Source organism: Leucopleurus acutus, assembly GCF_964270905.1.
Source record: "Leucopleurus acutus genome assembly, chromosome: 4".
NCBI classification, from domain to species: domain Eukaryota; kingdom Metazoa; phylum Chordata; class Mammalia; order Artiodactyla; family Delphinidae; genus Leucopleurus; species Leucopleurus acutus.
Genome location: NC_139146.1, coordinates 81,060,723 through 81,081,573, shown reverse-complemented (window position 1 = coordinate 81,081,573; position 20,851 = coordinate 81,060,723). Strand labels below are relative to the sequence as shown.

General features: G+C 35.1%; 1 protein-coding gene across 10 annotated transcripts in view; it reads right to left on the bottom strand.

Moving 5' to 3' along the window:
* The window catches only part of ADGRL3 (adhesion G protein-coupled receptor L3), an 860,202-nt gene that overhangs the window by 29,196 nt on the left and 810,155 nt on the right, over positions 1–20,851 (bottom strand). For all 10 annotated transcript variants that reach the window (XM_082838915.1, XM_082838914.1, XM_082838913.1 and 7 more), the window contains 2 exons: positions 10,982–11,150; positions 4,045–4,170 (listed from right to left, as the gene is read on the bottom strand). In XM_082838915.1, the coding sequence (XP_082695041.1) occupies positions 4,045–4,170; positions 10,982–11,150 (295 nt within the window). The remainder of the gene's footprint in view (positions 1–4,044; positions 4,171–10,981; positions 11,151–20,851) is intronic.

Genomic DNA, 20,851 nt, shown 5'->3' with positions numbered 1-20,851 from the left:
TGGCCCAAAGATAAAAAGAAAAACAAAAATTTTGCCTTTTTTTGTTCAGTGATGTATCACACACCTGAAATAATGCCTGGTACACAGTGATTATTATATGTGTATATACATAAAATATGTATTATAAATATAATATTTAAATATTTCAATTCTTTCTATGTTCTAGGTTTTATGCTATGTATTTTTCATGTATTCACTCTCTTATTCATTACAAAATTGAGGTTTAGAGGTTCACATGTCCAATATCACAGACCAAATAAATGGCATAACCAGTATTTGAATCCTGATCTAGAAGATTAACAACTCACTACATTATATCAAATAATTTCTGAAAAGGAAATGGAGAAAAGGGTAAAGTATTGCAGGCAGAAGAAAAGTATACAGTATGTGGCACAGAGCCAACACTTAAATGTTCATGGAACGAACCAGGACAAGCCTTAGAATATGGCAGTGAATAAAGCAAGTCACAGAAGACTACATACAATAAGGTACCATTTTAAAGAAAGATTTTAAAAAGGTGAAGTAAACAACATCTTTTCTGGAGGTGAAGAAATTATTAGAAAAGTCAAGGAAATGAAGAACAGAAGTTAGTAGCTGTCTCTGGTAGGGAGGCATAGGGATTGGTTAGGGAGAGGTTTCAACAAGGGATAAACATATGGAAAATATTGTTTCCTAAGTTGGTTGGTGAGTTCACGGGTATTGATTTTATTATACTATGCTTCACAATTTAATATATGCCACATATATTTTTTTATGTTTCAAATATTATGTAACAAAAGTAAATACATTTACAAAGTCAGTAAAACAAATGAAAGATAAATGACAGAACAATTAATGGAAGGTCAAAGTGGAAAGGACAATACTTCAGCTCATAGTTTTTAAAAATACACACACATACCAATCCTATACACATCTCTGTGAATATATGTTTGTGTGTGATTATGGATATTACCACCTTTTTATAAGTGATTAGCACCAGGGGATCAACAGGTGGAGAGGATTTTTAATTTTTAGTCTTGCCAGTCACACTCTTTCATTACCTACATAGTAGCCACATGATCTTTATTACATGTGGATGATTTCCTGTCACTGCCTTTTCTAAATGACCCCATTACCTTTCTAAAGTAATCAAAATAAAATGTGAACTCCCATACTCTTAAAATACCTAAGGATCTGTCTCCAGCCTTCTTTGACTTCATCTCCTACTCACTCTCTCACCACTTTAGCCAATGACATTCTTCTTATTCCCGAAGTTGCAAGGTCTCACCCACCTAAAGGGTTTTGTATTTGATGTTCTCTCACCTGGAATTCTCTTTCCCTGAACTCCCTTCCTGTCATTTCCCCAAACAGTCTTTGCCTAGCACTTAATCTAAGTAACTACCTGGACTTTCTGTATCACATAACCATATTTGGTTATCCACCAGCTCTCATAATCTGATATTCCCTGTTGGTTTATTTGTTAATAAATTTTCTGCCTTTCACAATTAGAATGAAAGCTCCAGATCACGGGGAAAGTTATTTGTCTTTCAACCATTTTATCACCAGAGCTTACAAGACTGCTTGGCATTTAAAGAGAAACTCAATGTTTCTCAACAAAAAATATAACAATTGTGATTTTAGAAGTTCTCTGATGTGGAAAAAGGCATCTATACTCCCCAAAGTTTACCTTAATATCAGTGACTGTTTTAGACTTTGCTCATGGAAGTTCACAGTTAATATGAAATATTTATTATTTTTACCTAAACAGACTAGATTTAAGTGACTATCATTTTATGTAGGGTTGGATTGTTGTAGTTAATCAGAATTAGTATTATATTAAGCATAATAAAAAACCTAATGTTGGGTTTTGTTCCCACTATTTGTTCCCACTATTAGAATTGTGATGTTATAACTGTAAAAGTGAAAAAAATGACACAGCTTTAAAATATATACCTGAAATTATAGTCTGCAATAATGACACTAGTAAGTGGTACCTGCTCCAGTTTATTGAGCATGTACAGTATGTTGTGTTTGGTATACATTAGCTTGATCTTCCTAACAACATAAGAAATCAGAAACCACTTTACTTATGAAAAAGCTGAGGGTCAGTGAGATTTAATAACTTGTTTTGTGTCACAGCTGGTAGGTACATGGCAAGGCTAGAATTCAAACCAAGGTCTCCCCACCCACCAAGTTTATGGTTATTCTGTTAAGCTGCACTGCCCTATCATGTAGCTTAGAAGTAATGCTAAACACTGCACAACTCTGTTTTAACATAATAAATGAAGCTCCAAAGAATTGTTTCATTAAGGGCATATGTCAATAAAATAACTACGGGATAATGGTTGATGCGTTCGGTTTTATGAGAAGTATGCACAAACAAATCAAGTTAAATGACATATAGAATCTCGGCAATTTAAAAGCTGTGGAAAAGATTGTTACAAAAAAGAGAGTTAAGCATTATCAGGTTGAAAATAAAGGAATGGATTACAAGGAGGTCACGCTGGAAGCATCATCCAGGTATGCCCCAACTCTTATGTGAAACTTCAGATTTCTAACTGACAAATTTAGTAGTCCTAGACTAAGAAATCTCAGTCCACCTAACTTGGAACATTTGCTTCCCCTAATTTACAACTTTGCAATCTCAGTAAGGCATAGAAATAATAAAATAAATTCAAATTATTAATAGCTGTATATTATATGTAGGAATAAGTTTCATGATCATTATGATAATTAGTGCTTGTTAAGTGTTGAGATAGTCTGATAGGTTTGACAGTTATAGGTTAGTTTTAAAATTTTTAGTTGGAAATATTAGATTGATATTAGATATGTAGTTTTATTTGTAAGATAAAAGAGAACTCCTTTAGTGTGAGAAAGTGTTTATTTCCGACAATATTGTTCATTATCTTTGGTTTATAGAGTTTTTCAAGTGCTAGTTAGGTGTGTACGACAGTCCAGTCTGACAGTGAATGTGTTTGAGAGAATCAGATATATTAGATTTGTTAAATATCATTAAATGATATTTAAAGGTTACGAGGATATTTAATTTTCTAAGCCTATGAATGGAATTGTTTAGGTGAATTTAATGGATTAAATTTACAAGCTGATTGGAAATTAGTCAAAGAACAAATGAAGTGTTCTTTTTTATATTATATATAAAATTACCAAGTTAAAAAAATAGATTTATAGGTTGAGCTGAGTTAAAAAAATGTTATTGATTTATAACTTTATTTAGGAATTAAAATTCAAGTCTTCTTCAGAAAATTGCTATTAACAACACTGAAAAAAATGATTGTTTTTCCCACTGAACCATACAATCTTAAAAATATTAGTATGCTAGTTGGAACCCAAACTCATTCATGCATGACCCACATATGTCTTTTATTTGACTGGCTCATTTTAGTCATCCTAGAGTTGCTGAACTTTCTACGTAATAATCTTTGTACTGACATTGTGGCCTAGGAAAAATGGCAGACAGGTTACCTAAAAGTTTAAAATTTCCTTGATGAGGGATAATGCAGCTACTATATTTAATGCTGGACTGATGGGAGTAGCACTTAGATCAGTTAAGTCAATGATGCTATTATGGTATTCTTCACTACCTGAATTGCCCTTTGATTTAGCAGCATACAATATGGTATGAGTTAGAACTGTTTTTATTAAACATACCATCTAATAAGTAAATACAGTATATGATAAAGAATTATTACACTAGTTAAGTGAAGTAATTAACTCAAGAATCATATATCTATGTAAAATATAACTTTCTTAGAATTTTGGGTGAAATGCAAAATTCCTTTCCTTACCTTCTATATTCATTCAACTGGGAATAATCTGAAATCATGAATTATAATGCAAACTTAGACCCTAAACTTCACTTTTTTTGCAATTTGGTTTCTTAAATTTCTGTCATAACCATTTTCATTTGAGACACACTAAAACAAAACAACAAATTTGATATGTTAAATACTTGGGATAGAAAATAGATCTCATCAAGAAAGGATAGCAACCCATAACAGAAGATAGGTAAGAGCTATTTCATTTTAGTTAACAAATATTGTTTACCTGTGAGCCTGTGGAGTACCGCCCAGGAGTTCGAGAACCAGATGTTTTCCCTGAGCCAATGGAGCTCTCTGTACTTTTGCCACTACAACAATGTGTTCGCAGACATTTCCCATACTCTTTTCGTACCTAGCCAAAAATATTAACTTCTGTTAGCAAGTAATTCATTTCAGCTAGGAAATATAAAATGCATGTGTTTTATTTTAGATAATTAATATAAAATTTTATTGCCCTACAGATATAAAAAAGTCTGTTCAGTATATATTTTATACATTTTTCACAATATAAAATAATATTCATACTGTCAAGATTGAAATTTTGCATAACTGGAGCCTTTTAAAACACGCAAACACACATATATCTAATCACACTATAATGATACAGTCTCAGTTGGAAAAACAAAAACTTAAGACTCTTCAAGACTATTTTTAGCTTCATAGATTTGATATGAAGTAGCCTATCTAACTCTTTCTCCATTCCCTCTTCTCTCTAACTTCCTCACTAGAACAGTTGTACTGTTCTTTTTTTTTTTTTTTTTGCGGTACGTGGGCCTCTGACTGTTGTGGCCTCTCCCGTTGCGGAGCACAGGCTCCTGACGCGCAGGCTAAGCGGCCATGGCTCACGGGCCCAGCCGCTCCGCGGCATGTGGGATCCTCCCGGACCGGGGCACGAACCCGTGTTCCCTAGCATCGGCAGGCGGACTCTCACCCACTGCGCCACCAGGGAAGCCCAGTTGAACTGTTCTTTAGGCAGAAGTGTTGTGAGGAAGTTAGAGAGAAGAGGGAGTGGAGAAAGAAGGAGAGGGAGAAAGAGAGGAGAGAGAATATTTAAAGACAGAACAGAAAAAAAAGGAATGTGTTGGGCTAAGCACTTTTTAAAATTTTATATTTCTCTGGTTTATTTCTCTTAAAAGAGGTCAAATCTGCAACTTGAGACTATAAAATATTCTCAAAATATTTTAAATTCATTCCTTCAAAATAGTTCTATTCAATAATTACAGAGAAATATGATTGCCTTTCTATATAGCATTGTGACTACATTATTCATCCTTGCTGTAGTATAAAAATCACAGGATAAAAGGAGATAATCATTTTTAGCTTATGTTTTCAAATAGGAAAATATATCAACAATTTTGGGGAAAATTTTGATCATGTTTATTTAAAAATTTTTATTACTGCCTATTTAATCAAACAAGACATACAAAAATAAACAGTAACTATTCTAAATCTCACCTCCACTAGCAACATAAAGAAAAATAATTACCAATTACTTGTTCATCAATTAAAAACACATTCTAGGATAACTTACTGGTTTTATACTCACAAATTTTATATTCATTATGAAATAACACTGTATATATGTTATTCTTAGCACTTTATTGATTTCACATGAGTTCATAATTTCCAGAAATTGTGACAATGTAATATTATTTAAAACAAAGTTATAAAAACATGCTTTTTTGAGAAGTGTTATTTAGAATCAAAACCAAAAAAAAAGGCGTGTGAATGACACATCAAAATTAGTATTTGAAAAAAAACATATCTTAATATATTAACATTCATTCTATCAAAGATACAGCAAAATCAGAGACTGACTATATTCAGATTTGTTTGAAGAACTCACATTCATTAAGTCCTTATTATGTGATAGGAACAATGATACAGAGTGAGGTGAATCAAAGCATGGAGGAGGAGAGCCTGATAGGAAGTGGGTAGGCAGACCAAGGAAGGCTTCTCAGAGAAGAGGACTTCTTCAAGCTATCTTTAAAAGATAGGTTGGAATGTGTTGGTTTAGAAGATCAAGTTGAAAGAATGGATAGTTAAGAGAAAAAAGGCATTCATTGAGAACAAAACAGAGAGGCATGATGTACTAAGCTCTGAAGCCTTTCTCTGATTTGTAATGTCAAAATTACATATTATTTAATATATTTAAGTTATATTAATGTTTTCCAACCAACCTCTTCTATGCTATATTTCTCAATAATTAGAAATAATTATTTTTATTCACTATTTACAAGCCAATTCATATTTTGTTTATTTTTTAGAAGTAAGTTTGTGCCCACCTGTGTGTGTCCAAGACATGTGTAAGTTTTGGGAGGGTGAGATGAAGAAGCTTCTACTTTTTAATCACTATTTGCTAGGAACTATGCTAGGCTCCTCCCTCAAAATGATTCTGGGAAGGGCTTCCCTGGTGGCGCAGTGGTTGAGAGTGCGCCTGCTGATGCAGGGGACACGGGTTCGTGCCCCGGTCCAGGAAGATCCCACATGCCGCGGAGCGGCTGGGCCCGTGAGCCATGGCCGCTGAGCCTGCACGTCCGGAGCCTGTGCTCCGCAACGGGAGAGGCCACAACAGTGAGAGGCCTGCGTACCACAAAAAAAAAACCACCTCCTGTAGGAAATATGATTGTTAAATGTCCATAAGAGCCAATACTGTCTATAGATTCAGTGCAATCTCTTGAAAAAATTTCAATGATATTCTTCACAGATACAGGAAAAACAACACTAAAATTTGTACAGAACCACCAAAGACCTTAAAGAGCCATAGCAATCCTGAGAAAGAACAAAGATGGAGGTTTCGTGTTTCCTGATTTCACACTATACTACAAAGCTAGAGTAATCAAAGCAGTATGGTATTGGCATAATAGACACATAGACAATGGAACAGATGGAGAGCCCAGAAATAAACCCTTGCATATATGGTCAACTAATATCTGACAAGGGAGCCATGAATAATTAATGGGGAAAAGACAAGCTCTTTAATAAATGGTATTAGCAAAACCGGTTAGCCACACGCAGAAGAATGAAATTGAACCCCTATCTTATACCACCCACAACATTTAACTCAAAATGTATTAAAGAATTAAACATAAGACCTGAAACCACAAAACTCCTAGAAGAAAACAGGGGAAAACACCTGGACATTGGCCTTGACAATAATTTTTTGGATATGACATCGAAAGCACAAGCAACAAGAGCAAAAGTAGTAAGTTGTACTACATTAAACTAAAAAGCTTCTACACAGCAAAAGAAACAACAGAATTTATTGGCAATCTACAGGATGGAATAAAATATTTGCAAATCATATATCTGAAAAGGGGTTAATACCAAAAATATATAAAGAACTCATACAACTCAGAAGCAAAAAACCAAACAATCCAATTTAAAAGTGGACAAAAGAAATGAATAGAAGTTTTTTACCTAAGAAGACATACAAATGGCTAACATGAAGATATGCTCAACATAACTAATTAGAAAAACGCAAATAAAATCACAATGAGATATCACTTCACATCTGTTAGAATTGGTAGCATCAAGAAGACAAGAAATAAGTATTGGTGAGGATATGGAGAAAAGAGAGCCCTTGTGCATTGTTGGTGGGAATGTAAATAAGTACAGCCATTATGGAGAACAGTATGGAGGTTCCTCATAAAATTGAAAATAGAACTACCATATGATTCAGCAATCCCACTTCTGGGTATATATCCAAAGGAAATGAAATCAGGATCTTGAAGAGATGTCTGCACTCCCATATTCATTGCAGCACTATTCACAACAGCCAAGATATGGAAGCAACCTAAGTGTCCATCAGTGAATGAATGGATAAAGAAGATGTGTTACATATATCTAGGAATGTTATTCAGCCACAAGAAAGAAGGAAATCATGCCATTTGCAACAATGTTGGATGGACCTTGAAGGCATTATGCTAAGTGAAGTAAGTCAGACAGAGAAAGATGAATCCTGTATGGTATCACTTATATGTGGAATCTAAAAAAGCCAAACTCATAGAAACAGAATAGATTGGTTGTTACCAGAGGTTGGCTGTGTGGAAATGGGGAAATGTTGGTCAAAGGGTACAAACTTCTAGCCATAAGATGAATAAGTTCTAGAAATCTAAGGTACATGATGATGATTCTAGTTAACAGTACTATATTATACAGTTGAAAGTTGCTAAGAGAGGAGATCTTAAATGTTCTCACCACAGAAAAGAAAAGATGTTAGATGATAGAGGTATTAGCTATTCACACTATGGTGGTAATTATTTCACAGTACATAAGTGTATCAAATCAATACATTGTATACTTTAAACTTACACAATGTTATATCTCAATTATACCTCAATTTTGAAAAAAGGAATAAAAAAAAATCTCCTAAGACTGTTTCTGCAATTTCAAAGAGAAGTATCTGGATTTTTTGTAGGCAAAAAAAAGGTGAATGATAATTCGATGTCCATATTCTCTGATGTTGGGCCATGTTCTTGACACCCAATAAAAATGCCACCAAAATCGAAAAATTCAAAACACAGAATGCATGAAAGAAAATATGCTTATGACTAGTTATTATAAATCATAAAAATAAGCTTCTGAATCAGGGCCTGGCACTTTTTTTCATGAAGGGCCAGACAGTCTATATTTCAGGCTTTGTGAACCAAGAAGCAAAACCAACAATGCTGTGTGTGTACTTATTTTAAATTTTAAATGTATCCATTTAAAAATGCAAAAACCATTCTTGGCTGACTGACTGCAAAAATTAAAAGCAGCTGGACAAATCTGGCCCACAAGCTGTGGTTTGCTGAACTCTGTTCTAATGAATCACAAAATTGAGCTTGATGACATATATTTTTAAAAATTTCACTTCTGTTAAATATGTTCAATATACTAAAAATTCTAGACTTGCTTTTGGATCCTGAGGTCTGGTATCTCTACCTGGACATCAAAACATTGACATGTATTTGTAATACAATAAAAATAATAATTGGGAAAACTAATAGGTACTGGCTAATAAAAAATAATTACAATCAAATTCATTCATGCACAAAGCACAAAACTATTTTCTGTTCTGTAGAAAACTTCAATATAAACATTAAAATTTAAAAATGTGTTAGTCCAATTTCCAGCTAATACATAAAATAATTGATAAAGCTGGTTCCCTATATTTGAAGATGTTAGTATGACTAAATATGATGGCCCAATATTTCCTTATTTATATGGACAAATGCCACCCTTTCCCTTAATCTCCTGATTTTGCACCCATCATTCTACATATTGCTCTTGACAATCAGTTATAGCTTTTTTCTACCAAAATCTAGAAATCCTTCCAAGTGCTTAGTCTTTCTGACTTCTCTGAAGTGTTTTATAATACTGACCAGTGTCTACTTCTGGACATTTCCCCCTTATCTTTCATTTAGGTATTACCTTCTCATTCTTCTCCTCAAACACTTTCTTCCTTCCATTTCTATTCTTACTCATTACTCATGTCTCCTACTCTTCATAATCATCAAGTGTGGTAGACTGTTAGCTGTTTGTGATACCCAATTCCTCATCTTCCTGGGGTACAAAAAGTAGAGTATGTTTCCCAGTTTTCCTTGAAGTTTAGTTGGTACTATTTATAGTGTCCTATCTGATGGAAGGTGAGTAGAAGTGATGTGAACCACTTCCTTTTTATACAAGATCCTCTCTCTCTTTCTCAGACTATCTGCTAGATGTCAACACCCAAGGTGGTTGTGGAAATCAAACAGTGAGGTTGACTGAGCTTTCACTGGGCTGTGTCCCTCCATGAGGCACCCTCATCAATTGTGCAATGAGTAAAAAAAACCTTTATTAGGTTAAGTGACAGCAATTTGGGGTGTGTGTACACTAAGTATTTGGGAAGATTCATCCCTTCCAACACAACCTCTTTTCTAAGTTAATTCTAATCCATTAGATTAGAATCCATCCATTCTAACATCATAAACTCTTTTCTTTTCTGTAACTTACATTTACAGGTCTGAGTCATAAATACTATTCTAGCCTGTATTTAAGATCATGCCAACACATTTTTAATACCTACCACCACATAAAACTGAAACAGGATAAAACTGGATGCATCTCGACAAGTGGACACCTTTCTCAAATTTTATTTGAGGCTCCCTTAGTCTCTCAAGCCAAAAATCATAGAGGTGGATATCTTTACTCTTTATCTTCCAAAAACAATTTTAGGTCTTATAGTTTCTCTCTTAGAAAAAAAATTTCACTTCTTGCCATTTCATTTTCAGAGCCACCTCTCAATATCTCATAATTATTTTTATTACCTCCATTTTACACATGAGGAAACTGGGGCATATAAAGGTTAATTAAATGGCCCAAAGTCACATAGGCCTTTAAGTAGAGGAGCTAGGATTCGGACCCAGTCTTGGCTCAGGGGTCTATATGGTCAAGAACTACAAAGACCACATTTATAATAGAGTTAAACAGTGTAAAATGAGAAAATCACTCTTGAGATTAAAAAAAAATGCAATGTAAGTATTTAGTTGCTAAAATTAACTTTGAAAATGAATATTTTCGTCCTTATAGATGTGAAAAATCATAAAAATAGACCAATATAAAAATTAAATATTGCCTTCTAATCATCAAAATCATAGATTTTATAAAAGATGCTTTTAAAGAAATACAGAGATCTTTACTAAGTTTCCACCATTCATTTAAAAAATAAATGTTTTTATCATAAAGTGTTTAGATAATTATATTTTCTAGAATATATCAATACAAATTAGTTTTAAAAAAAACACAAAAATATATATTTCCTATGCCATGCCATATATGTACATATATATACATATATCCCATGCCTCCATAACATCTTAGAAAATCTACTCCCTAATACACAAATTCCATGTGTCTGCCAATAAAAATATTAAAGACTATAAGGTCAAATCTATAAGAATATAGTTTTTATACATTGTCCAAATCAAAATATTTTGATTCTGTTTTTGCTGTCAAGCACATTTGCCAACTTTTATGCTTTCATTTTATGTCTGTTTTGTCTTTACTATTATAAAAATGAAATCAAATAAGTAATATATTTATTTCTTAGAGACAAACACATCAAGAATGGTTTATGTTATGGGTACTTTGCTGTCATAGAATGTATGCTATTTATTCTTGAACAGAGAATTCTAGCTTACCTTCTTTTGTAGGACACAATGGAAAATGAATATAAACATTCCCTGTAGAGAATTGAAAATGGTGAAGAGATACGCCATGATGACTGTGCTTTCATTAATATACATGAGTCCAAAGGCCCAGGTCAATCCTAATAGGCAGAGAAGAGCTATTGCACCTATAACCCATGACCTGCAGAGAGAAGAGAAAATTAAGGGTTATCAAATAATTTGTCTTTAATTAACACAGTCATATTGTATCAACAATACTGACACTGAAAAAAATGTTACAGTTTTATTGACAGAAAATGTAAGACAGGTGGTATAAGTACTTTAAGATTTTAATGAGAACTTACATGTTTTCAAGCTTGAGGAGATATACATGAATGAAAATGCTATAAACACAGAAATTCACTTATGCAAAAGCAGATTTGTACTATTAAATTATTCATGTATTTGCAGCACATACGCAAATGGTATGGAGATGTAATTATGGTGAATGGCAAGGGGGAAGAGTCTGTAAAGCTATGTTAGTCTCCACTGGTCTCATTGGTATGATAACATTTGTTTGATTGGACTCTTTCCATTAATCAAACACTTGTTTGATTGGACTCTTCATCTGATACACTTTTACCCCATTTTTCCAAATTTCCTCTTTTTCCATAAAAAATTTAGTGTTTACAGACAAGAACAGAAGGAACCAGTATATGGAAGATTGTATAAAATTTTAAACTTCTATTTGTCTGATTCTATAGTTAAGTAGAACAAGTGTGAGATACAGTAAATGGGAAAAAATAGTTTCCCTCTAGATCACCATCTACTCTTTCAACCTTTGGATTGCTGTGTCTTGGGTTATGTTGGACTAGACTTTGGATATCGGGCAATTGGCAGCTTTGTTGAAAAGAAGCCCAATAGCTCAGGACACCTTCATGTCTTTGAAATGTCTGCAAACTCACAGGAGAAAATGAAGCTGAGAATGGGATGGAGAGGGATGAACAAAGTAGTCCAGAATGGAAGACAAATTCTCACTCTCACTCCATTCCCTTAGTTTCCTCCAAGCTGCCATTCACAATAGTAATAAATGGGTGACAAAAGTCCATATATTTGTAGTTATGTATTATGTATTTACTATCAAAATAAAATGAATCTTTCCAATAGATGGGAATCCAATAATTGAAAATGGAGTCTTCTCAACTTCTCTCTAAGTATATAGAATAGGACCAAAACAGTCTAGATCTCTATACTCTTATGAGCCCACCTTTTCCTTTCCCAGTATACCTTCCTGAACATGGTAATCTAATATTTATTTTTAGCAGACTGCTATCTGCTACTTACATTGTCTAAGGAATAAATATGGGGATTGAAACTTTACAAAATGAAGGGGGAAAATCACATATGTTTACTATAATCTGAAGCTGGGTTTAATAAATTTTTCAGAGAGAACTACGTCTTAAGAAAAATATGTCCCAAAGTAGTCAAATATTATTAAAGTCTTATTAAAATTAATCTCAAATATTTACCATTTTCCTTCTACAACCATCAGCCACTATATTTCAGATGTAAACATCCACTAAATTTAATGTGCTTAATTTAAAACTTTAATACTCTTGAATAAAGAATCCCTAAAGGAAGCTTGCCATTGTATGTGGCATGTTTGCTTATACAAATTAGAAAACATCTTAATATTAATACCTTATTTTACAAGCAGATTCAGAAGTATGGGAACTTTCAAAGTAAAGCTCTTATTTGTTTACAGGTATTGGAATAAGGAAAAATGGGAAGAGTCACCATTAAGTCAAAATTGCTATTCAGATTTAGAAATAAAATGATAGGATAAAATACTCAAGCCAGCTATTATCCACTAGAAAACACATGATGGGCCCAAGTGTTAATGATATAAAAGAGTGATGAGCCCAACTTCAAAAGAAAAAAATAAGCAAGAGCATGAAGAAGTAAGTGAAATGGTATTGGAGAAAATGAAAACAAAGGACTCTTCACCAGAAGAACAAACTGAAAGTCTACAGCAAGGTCACCCAAAGGTTGCCAATCTTAATTACAGGACATGTAATTTTAAAATGTACAAAGGAAAAAAAGCCCAAATATTAGCATTTGTGTTTCTGCTTATAGATTAGTACAGACTTGTAGCTTTGTTTTAGAAATTTAAAAGATATGTTCATAAACAATTGGATCAACGATCAAGTGATGTATCGAATTTGAAAGAGACAATTTTGCATATGTAAAGTTTAATTTTTGAAGGAGATATTTTCCCCTTTTGGATATTTAACCTAAAAATTCATTAGTTTCATTTGCAGTTGGGTAGTTTCATACCCCTGAGATCATTTGAAGATATAACACTAAATCACGAAATAATTTTAGATGAATGATGTCCAAACAAACAACAGAAATGAGGACATATGCAACACAGAGGAGCACACCGAAATGAAAGGAGAAGTCTATTAAAAGCAAAACAAGTCTGTACCACATGAAATTGCTATTACTGTGGCACTAAATTCAGGTGATATCCAATTAAAAGAGGTGAAGCAGAATTTTTCTGGCAATACACCTGCAGCATATTTATTCTGCATAGAAGTTGTATGCCTGATTATTTTCCTGCACAGTTTGCTCTTCTGCCTCAATGTGAATGACAGAAGCTCTAATGATTTTTCAGTACTGATCTGACAGCTGGTTCATGGGACCACACTGATAAATGGAATTTATCAGCCATTCAGGTCATTCTTACTTGATGAAGGGTCTGTTATCCTCATAGCTAAAGAATGCATAGACATAAAGACAAGAACACCAACATTAGCATTTTATGACAAAGAATTTCATATGAAAAATATTCTCCTGGTCCCCAAAAAGGCCTCTGTCCCCCACCTCCCTAAAAGGCATCATAAACTTCCCTTTATATCTAAAAGGTAAATGCTAAAATGACCATGAGAACTTAAATAACGAGGAATAAAATCAATTTTACAATACTGCAATATCCCTTATGAGACTAAAAAAATCCATTTTTTCATCATATGCTCATATTACTTGTGACTTGACAGAGACATTTATTTCTAAGAGATCACATTTCTCTAGAGAATGAGAAATCTTATGAGCAATCTGGAAAAGGCTTGGGGGCATACTTAAAATGACAGATTTCATGTCACCTAAAGGTCTTCTTATTGTATAATATTAGTAGGTAAGATTACTTAATTATGGACAGTGCACTTCTGAGTAATGTTAACTTGCAGATGATTGACCTGAGTTAAATCTGAACATTATAGCTCTTTAAAAATAATCAACCCAACTACTTTAAAATTCTTTCTGATAGTGCACTGAGAAAAAATTTTGAATAATCTTTTGTAGTAATACGAGCAAACAGATGGCACCTGTTCATTATCACTTATATATACTAATCTATTTAGTATCATCCTGATAAAATGAGATCCAAGCACCAAATTAGTAAAGACTAGTTAGGGGATATTTTGGATATTTTTTTACAAACATAGTTGCTACTCAGTGAATTGTGATAGGACAGAAAAGAAACAGAAAACTGTGTCCTCTTTTCTCTTACCTCTTGCAAGAGGCAATAGTTTCTGATATTATGCATATACAAGTAAAGCTCTTAGAAAGGCTCCAACTGTGATGCATTTTGAACAAAGAGAACCACTGATAAAAAAAACCTTACTCTCCAGGGTGATGAAAGGGTAAAGAATACAGTGAGAGCCTGGGCTTTGAAGCCAGTTTGCCTGAGGTTTACATCCTAACTTAATTCACTTACTAGCTATTTGATCTTAGGCAAAGATTAATTAGCCTGTGGTTGTGTCATTTTATACATCTATAAAATGGTGGTAATTTTCTTGTGATAATGAAATGATATACTGTGTATCGAGTGCTCAGAACAGTGTCTGACATATTGTGTTTGATAAATATCACATAGTTATTATTAGACTATTTTCACAATGAAAATACAGAATTTCTTTCCCAAAGAATAAAACACCAAATAATAAGGGAGAGGACTGGCAGCGTGAACACAGCCTGAAGGGGTTAGTGCACCACGGCTGGCTGGGAGGGAGTCCGGGAAAAAGTCTGGACCTGCCGAAGAGGCAAGAGACTTTTTCTTCCCTCTTTGTTTCCTGCTGCGCGAGGAGAGGGGATTAAGAGCGCTGTTTAAAGGAGTTCCAGAGGTGGGCGCGAGCCGCGGCTAACAGCGCGGACCGCAGAGACAGGCATGAGATGCTAAGGCTGCTGCTGCCGCCACCAAGAAGCCTGTGTGAGAGCACAGGTCACAATCCACACCTCCCTTCCGGGGAGCGTGTGCAACCCGCCACTGCCAGGGTCCCAGGACCCAGGGACAACTTCCCCGGGAGAACGCACGGTGCACACGTGCAACGTCACGCCGGCCTCTGCTGCCGCAGACTCGCCCCACACTCCATACCCCTCCCTCCCCTCGGCCTGAGTGAGCCAGAGACCCCGAATCAGTGGCTCCTTTAACCCCGTCCTGTCTGAGCAAAGAACAGACGCCCTCCGGTGACCTACACGCAGAGGCGGGGCCAAATCCAAAGCTGAACCCCGGGAGCTGTGCGAACAAAGAAGAGAAAGGGAGATCTCTCCCAGCAGCCACAGGAGCAGCGGATTAAATCTCCACAATCAACTTGATGTCCCCTGCATCTGTGGAATACCTGAATAGACAACGAATCATCCAAATTCAGGATGTGGACTTTGAGAGCAAGATTTATTATTTTTTCCCCTTTTCCTCTTTTTGTGAGTGTGTATGTGTATGCTTCTGTGTGAGATTTTGTCTGTATAGCTTCTCTTTCACCATTTGTCCTAGGGTACCATCCGTCTGGTTTTCTGTTGTTTCTTTTTCACTTGTTAAAAATATTGTTTTCTTAATAATTTTTTATTTTAATTATTTTATTTTACCTTACTTTATTTTCTTTTATCCTCTTTCTTTCTTTCTTTCTTTCTTTCTTTCTTTCTTTCTTTCTCTTTCCCTCCCTCCCTCCCTCCCTCCCTTCCTTCCTTTCTTTCTACTTTTTCTCCCTTTTATTCTGAGCCGTGTGGATGAAAGGCTCTTGGTGCTGCAGCCAGGAGTCAGTGCTGTGCCTCTGAGGTGGGAAAGCCAACTTCAGGACACTGGTCCACAACAGACCTCCCAGCTCCATGTAATATCAAACAGTGAAAATCTCCCAGAGATCTCCATCTCAACACCAACACCCAGCTTCACTCAACGGCCAGCAAGCTACAGTACTGGACACCCTATGCCAAACAACTAGCAAGACAGGAACACAGCCCCATCCATTAGCAGAGAGGCTGCCTAAAATCATAATAAGTCCACAGACACCCCAAAACACACCACAAGATGTGGACCTGCCCAGCAGAAAGACAAGATCCAGCTTCATCCACCAGAACACACGCACTAGTCCCCTCCACGAGGAAGCCTACACAACCCACTGAAACAACTTTAGCCACTGGGGACAGACACTAAAAACAAGGGGAACTACGAACCTGCAGCCTGCAAAAAGGAGACCCCAAACACAGTAAGATAAGCAAAATGAGAAGACACAGAAACACACAGCCGATGAAACAGCAAGATAAAAACCCACCAGACCTAACAAATGAAGAAGAAATAGGCAGTCTACCTGGAAAAGAATTCAGAATAATGATAGTAAAGATGATCCAAAATCTTGGATATAGAATACATAAAATGCAAGAAACATTTAACAAGGACCTAGAAGAACGAAAGATGAAACAAGCAACGATGAACAACAGAATAAATGAAATTAAAAATACTCTAGAAGGGATCAATAGCAGAATAACTGAGGCAGAAGAACGGATAAGTGACCTGGAAGATACAATAGTGGAAATAACTACTGCAGAGCAGAATAAAGAAAAAAGAATGAAAAGAACTGAGGACAGTCTCAGAGACCTCTGGGACAACATTAAACACACCAACATTCGAATTATAGGGGTTCCAGAAGAAGAGAAAAAGAAAGGGACTGAGAAAATATTTGAAGAGATTATAGTTGAAAACTTCCCTAATATGGGAAAGGAAATAGTTAATCAAGTCCAGGAAGCACAGAGAGTCCCATACAGGATAAATCCAAGGAGAAATATGCCAAGACACATATTAATCAAACTGTCAAAAATTAAATACAAAGAAAACATATTAAAAGCAGCAAGGGAAAAACAACAAATAACACACAAGGGAATCCCCATAAGGTTAACAGCTGAACTTTCAGCAGAAACTCTGCAAGCCAGAAGGGACTGGCAGGACATACTTAAAGTGATGAAGGAGAAAAACCTGCAACCAAGATTACTCTACCCAGCAAGGATCTCATTCAGATTTCATGGAGAAATTAAAACCTTTACAGGCAAGCAAAAGCGGAGAGAGTTCAGCACCACCAAACCAGCTTTACAACAAATGCTAAAGGATCTTCTCTAGGCAAGAAACCCAAGAAAAGGAAAAGACCTATAATAACAAACCCAAAACAATTAAGAAAATGGGAATAGGAAACATACATATAGATAATTAACTTAAATGTAAATGGATTAAATGCTCCCACCAAAAGACACAGATTGGCTGAATGGATACAAAAACAAGACCCATATATATGCTGTCTACAAGAGACCCACTTCAGACCTAGAGACACATACAGACTGAAAGTGAGGGGATGGAAAAAGATATTCCATGCAAATGGAAACCAAAAGAAAGCTGGAGTAGCAATTCTCACATCAGACAAAATAGACTTTAAAATAAAGACTATTAGAAGACACAAAGAAGGACACTACATAATGATCAAGGGATTGATCCAAGAAGATGTAACAATTGTAAATATTTATGCACCCAACATAGGAGCACCTCAATACATAAGGCAAATACTAACAGCCATAAAAGGGGATATCGACAGTAACATATTCATAGTAGGGGATGTTAACACCCCACTTTCACCAATGGACAGATCATCCAAAATGAAAATAAATAAGGAAACACATGCTTTAAATGAAACATTAAACAAGATGGATTTAATTGATATTTATAGGACATTCCATCCAAAAACAACAGAATACACATTTTTCTCAAGTGCTCATGGAATATTCTCCAGGATAGATCATATCTTGGGTCACAAATGAAGCCTTGGTAAATTTAGAAAAATTGAAATTGCATCAGGTATCTTTTCTGACCACAACACTATGAGACTAGGTATCAATTACAGGAAAAGATCTGCAAAAAATACAAACACATGGAGGCTAAACAATACACTACTTAATAACAAAGTGATCACTGAAGAAATCAAAGAGGGAATAAAAAAATACCTAGAAACAAATGGCAATGGAGACTGTATAGCTTTCTCTGTATAGCTTTGTCTGTATACAGCAAAAGCAGTTCTAAGAGGGAAGTTTATAGCAATACAATCCTACCTTAAGAAACAGAAAACATCTCGAACAAACAACCTAACCTAGCACCTAAAGCAAATAGAGAAAGAAGAACAAAAAACCGCCAGAGTTACCAGAAGAAAAGAAATCATAAAGATCAGATCAGAAATAAATGAAAAAGAAATGAAGGAAACGATAGCAAAGATCAATAAAACTAAAATCTAGTTCTTTGAGAAAATAAACAAAATTGATAAACCATTAGCCAAACTCATCAACAAAAAAAGGGAGAAGACTCAAATCAATAGAATTAGAAATGAAAAAAGGAGAAGTAACAACTGACACTGCAGAAATACAAGAGATCATGAGAGATTACTACAAGCAACTCTATGCCAATAAAATGGACAATCTGGAAGAAATGGACAAATTCTTAGAAATGCACAACCTGCCAAGACTGAATCAGGAAGAAATAGAAAATATGAACAGACCAATCACAAGCACTGAAATTGAAACTGTGATTAAAAATCTTCCAACAAACAAAAGCCCAGGACCAGATGGCTTCACAGGCGAATTCTATCAAACATTTAGAGAAGAGCTAACACCTGTCCTTCTCAAACTCTTCCAAAATATTGCAGAGGGAGGAACACTCCCAAACTCATTCTACGAGGCCACCATCACCTGATACCAAAACCAGACAAGGATGTCACAAAGAAAGAAAACTACAGGCCAATATCACTGATGAACATAGATGCAAAAATTCCTCAACAAAATACTAGCAAACAGAATCCAACAGCACATTAAGAGGATCACACACTGTGATCAAGTGGGGTTTATTTCAGGAATGCAAGGATTCTTCAATACATGCAAACCAATCAATGTGATACCCCATATTAACAAATTGAAGGAGAAAAACCATATGATCATCTCAATAGATACAGAGAAAGCTTTCGACAAAATTCAACACCCATTTATGATAAAAATCCTGCAGAAAGTAGGCATAGAGGGAACTTCCCTCAACATAATAAAGGCCATATATGACAAACCCACAGCCAACATCGTTCTCAATGGTGAAAACCTGAAATCATTTCCACTAAGTTCAGGAACAAGACAAGGTTGCCCACCCTTACCACTCTTATTCAACATAGTTTTGGAAGTTTTAGCCACAGCAATCAGAGAAGAAAAGGAAATAAAAGGAATCCAAATCAGAAAAGAAGAAGTAAAGCTGTCACTGTTTGCAGATGACATGATACTATACATAGAGAATCCTATAGAGGCTACCAGAAAACTACTAGAGCTAATCAATGAATTTGGTAAAGTATCAGGATAAAAAATTAATGCACAGAAATCTCTGGCATTCCTATACACTAAAGATGAAAAATCTGGCAGTGAAATTAAGAAAACACTCCCATTTACCACTGCAACAAAAAGAATAAAATATCTAGCAATTAACCTACCTAAGGAGACAAAAGGCCTGTATGCAGAAAATTATAAGACACTGATGAAAGAAATTAAAGATGGAGAGATATAGCATGTTTTTGGATTGGAAGAATCAACATTCTGAAAATGACTCTACTACCCAAAGCAATCTACAGATTCAATGCAATCCCTGTCAAACTACCACTGGCATTTTTCACAGAACTAGAACAAAAAATATCACAATGTCTATGGAAACACAAAAGAGCCCGAATAGCCAAAGCAATCTTGAGAAAGAAAAACGGAGCTGGAGGAATCAGGCTCCCTGACTTCAGACTATACTACAAAGCTACAGTAATCAAGACAGTATGGTACTGGCATAGAAACAGAAATATAGATCAATGGAACAGGATAGAAATCCCAGAGATAAACCCACGCACATATGGTCACCTTATCTTTGACAAAGGAGGCAGGAATGTACAGTGGAGAAAGGACAGCCTCTTCAATAAGTGGTGCTGGGAAAACTGGACAGGTACATGTAAAAGTATAAGATTAGAACACTCCCTAACACCATACACAAAAATAAGCTCAAAATGGATTAAAGACCTAAATGTAAGGCCAGAAACTATCAAATTCTTAGAGGAAAACATAGGCAGAACACTCTATGACATAAATCAAGCAAGATCCTTTTGACCCACCTCCTAGAGAAATGGAAATAAAAACAAAAATAAACAAATGGGACCTAATGAAACTTCAAAGCTTTTGCACAGCAAAGGAAACCATAAACAAGAACAAAAGACAACCCTCAGAATGGGAGAAAATATTTGCAAATGAAGCAACTGACAAAGGATTAATCTCCAAAATTTACAAGCAGCTCATGCAGCTCAATAACAAAAAACAAACAACCCAATCCAAAAATGGGCAGAAGACCTAAATAGACATTTCTCCAAAGAAGATATACAGACTGCCAACAAACACATGAAAGAATGCTCAACATCATTAATCATTAGAGAAATGCAAATCAAAACTTCAATGAGATATCATCTCACACCAGTCAGAATGGCCATCACCAAAAAATCTAGAAACAATAAATGCTGGAGAGGGTGTGGAGAAAAG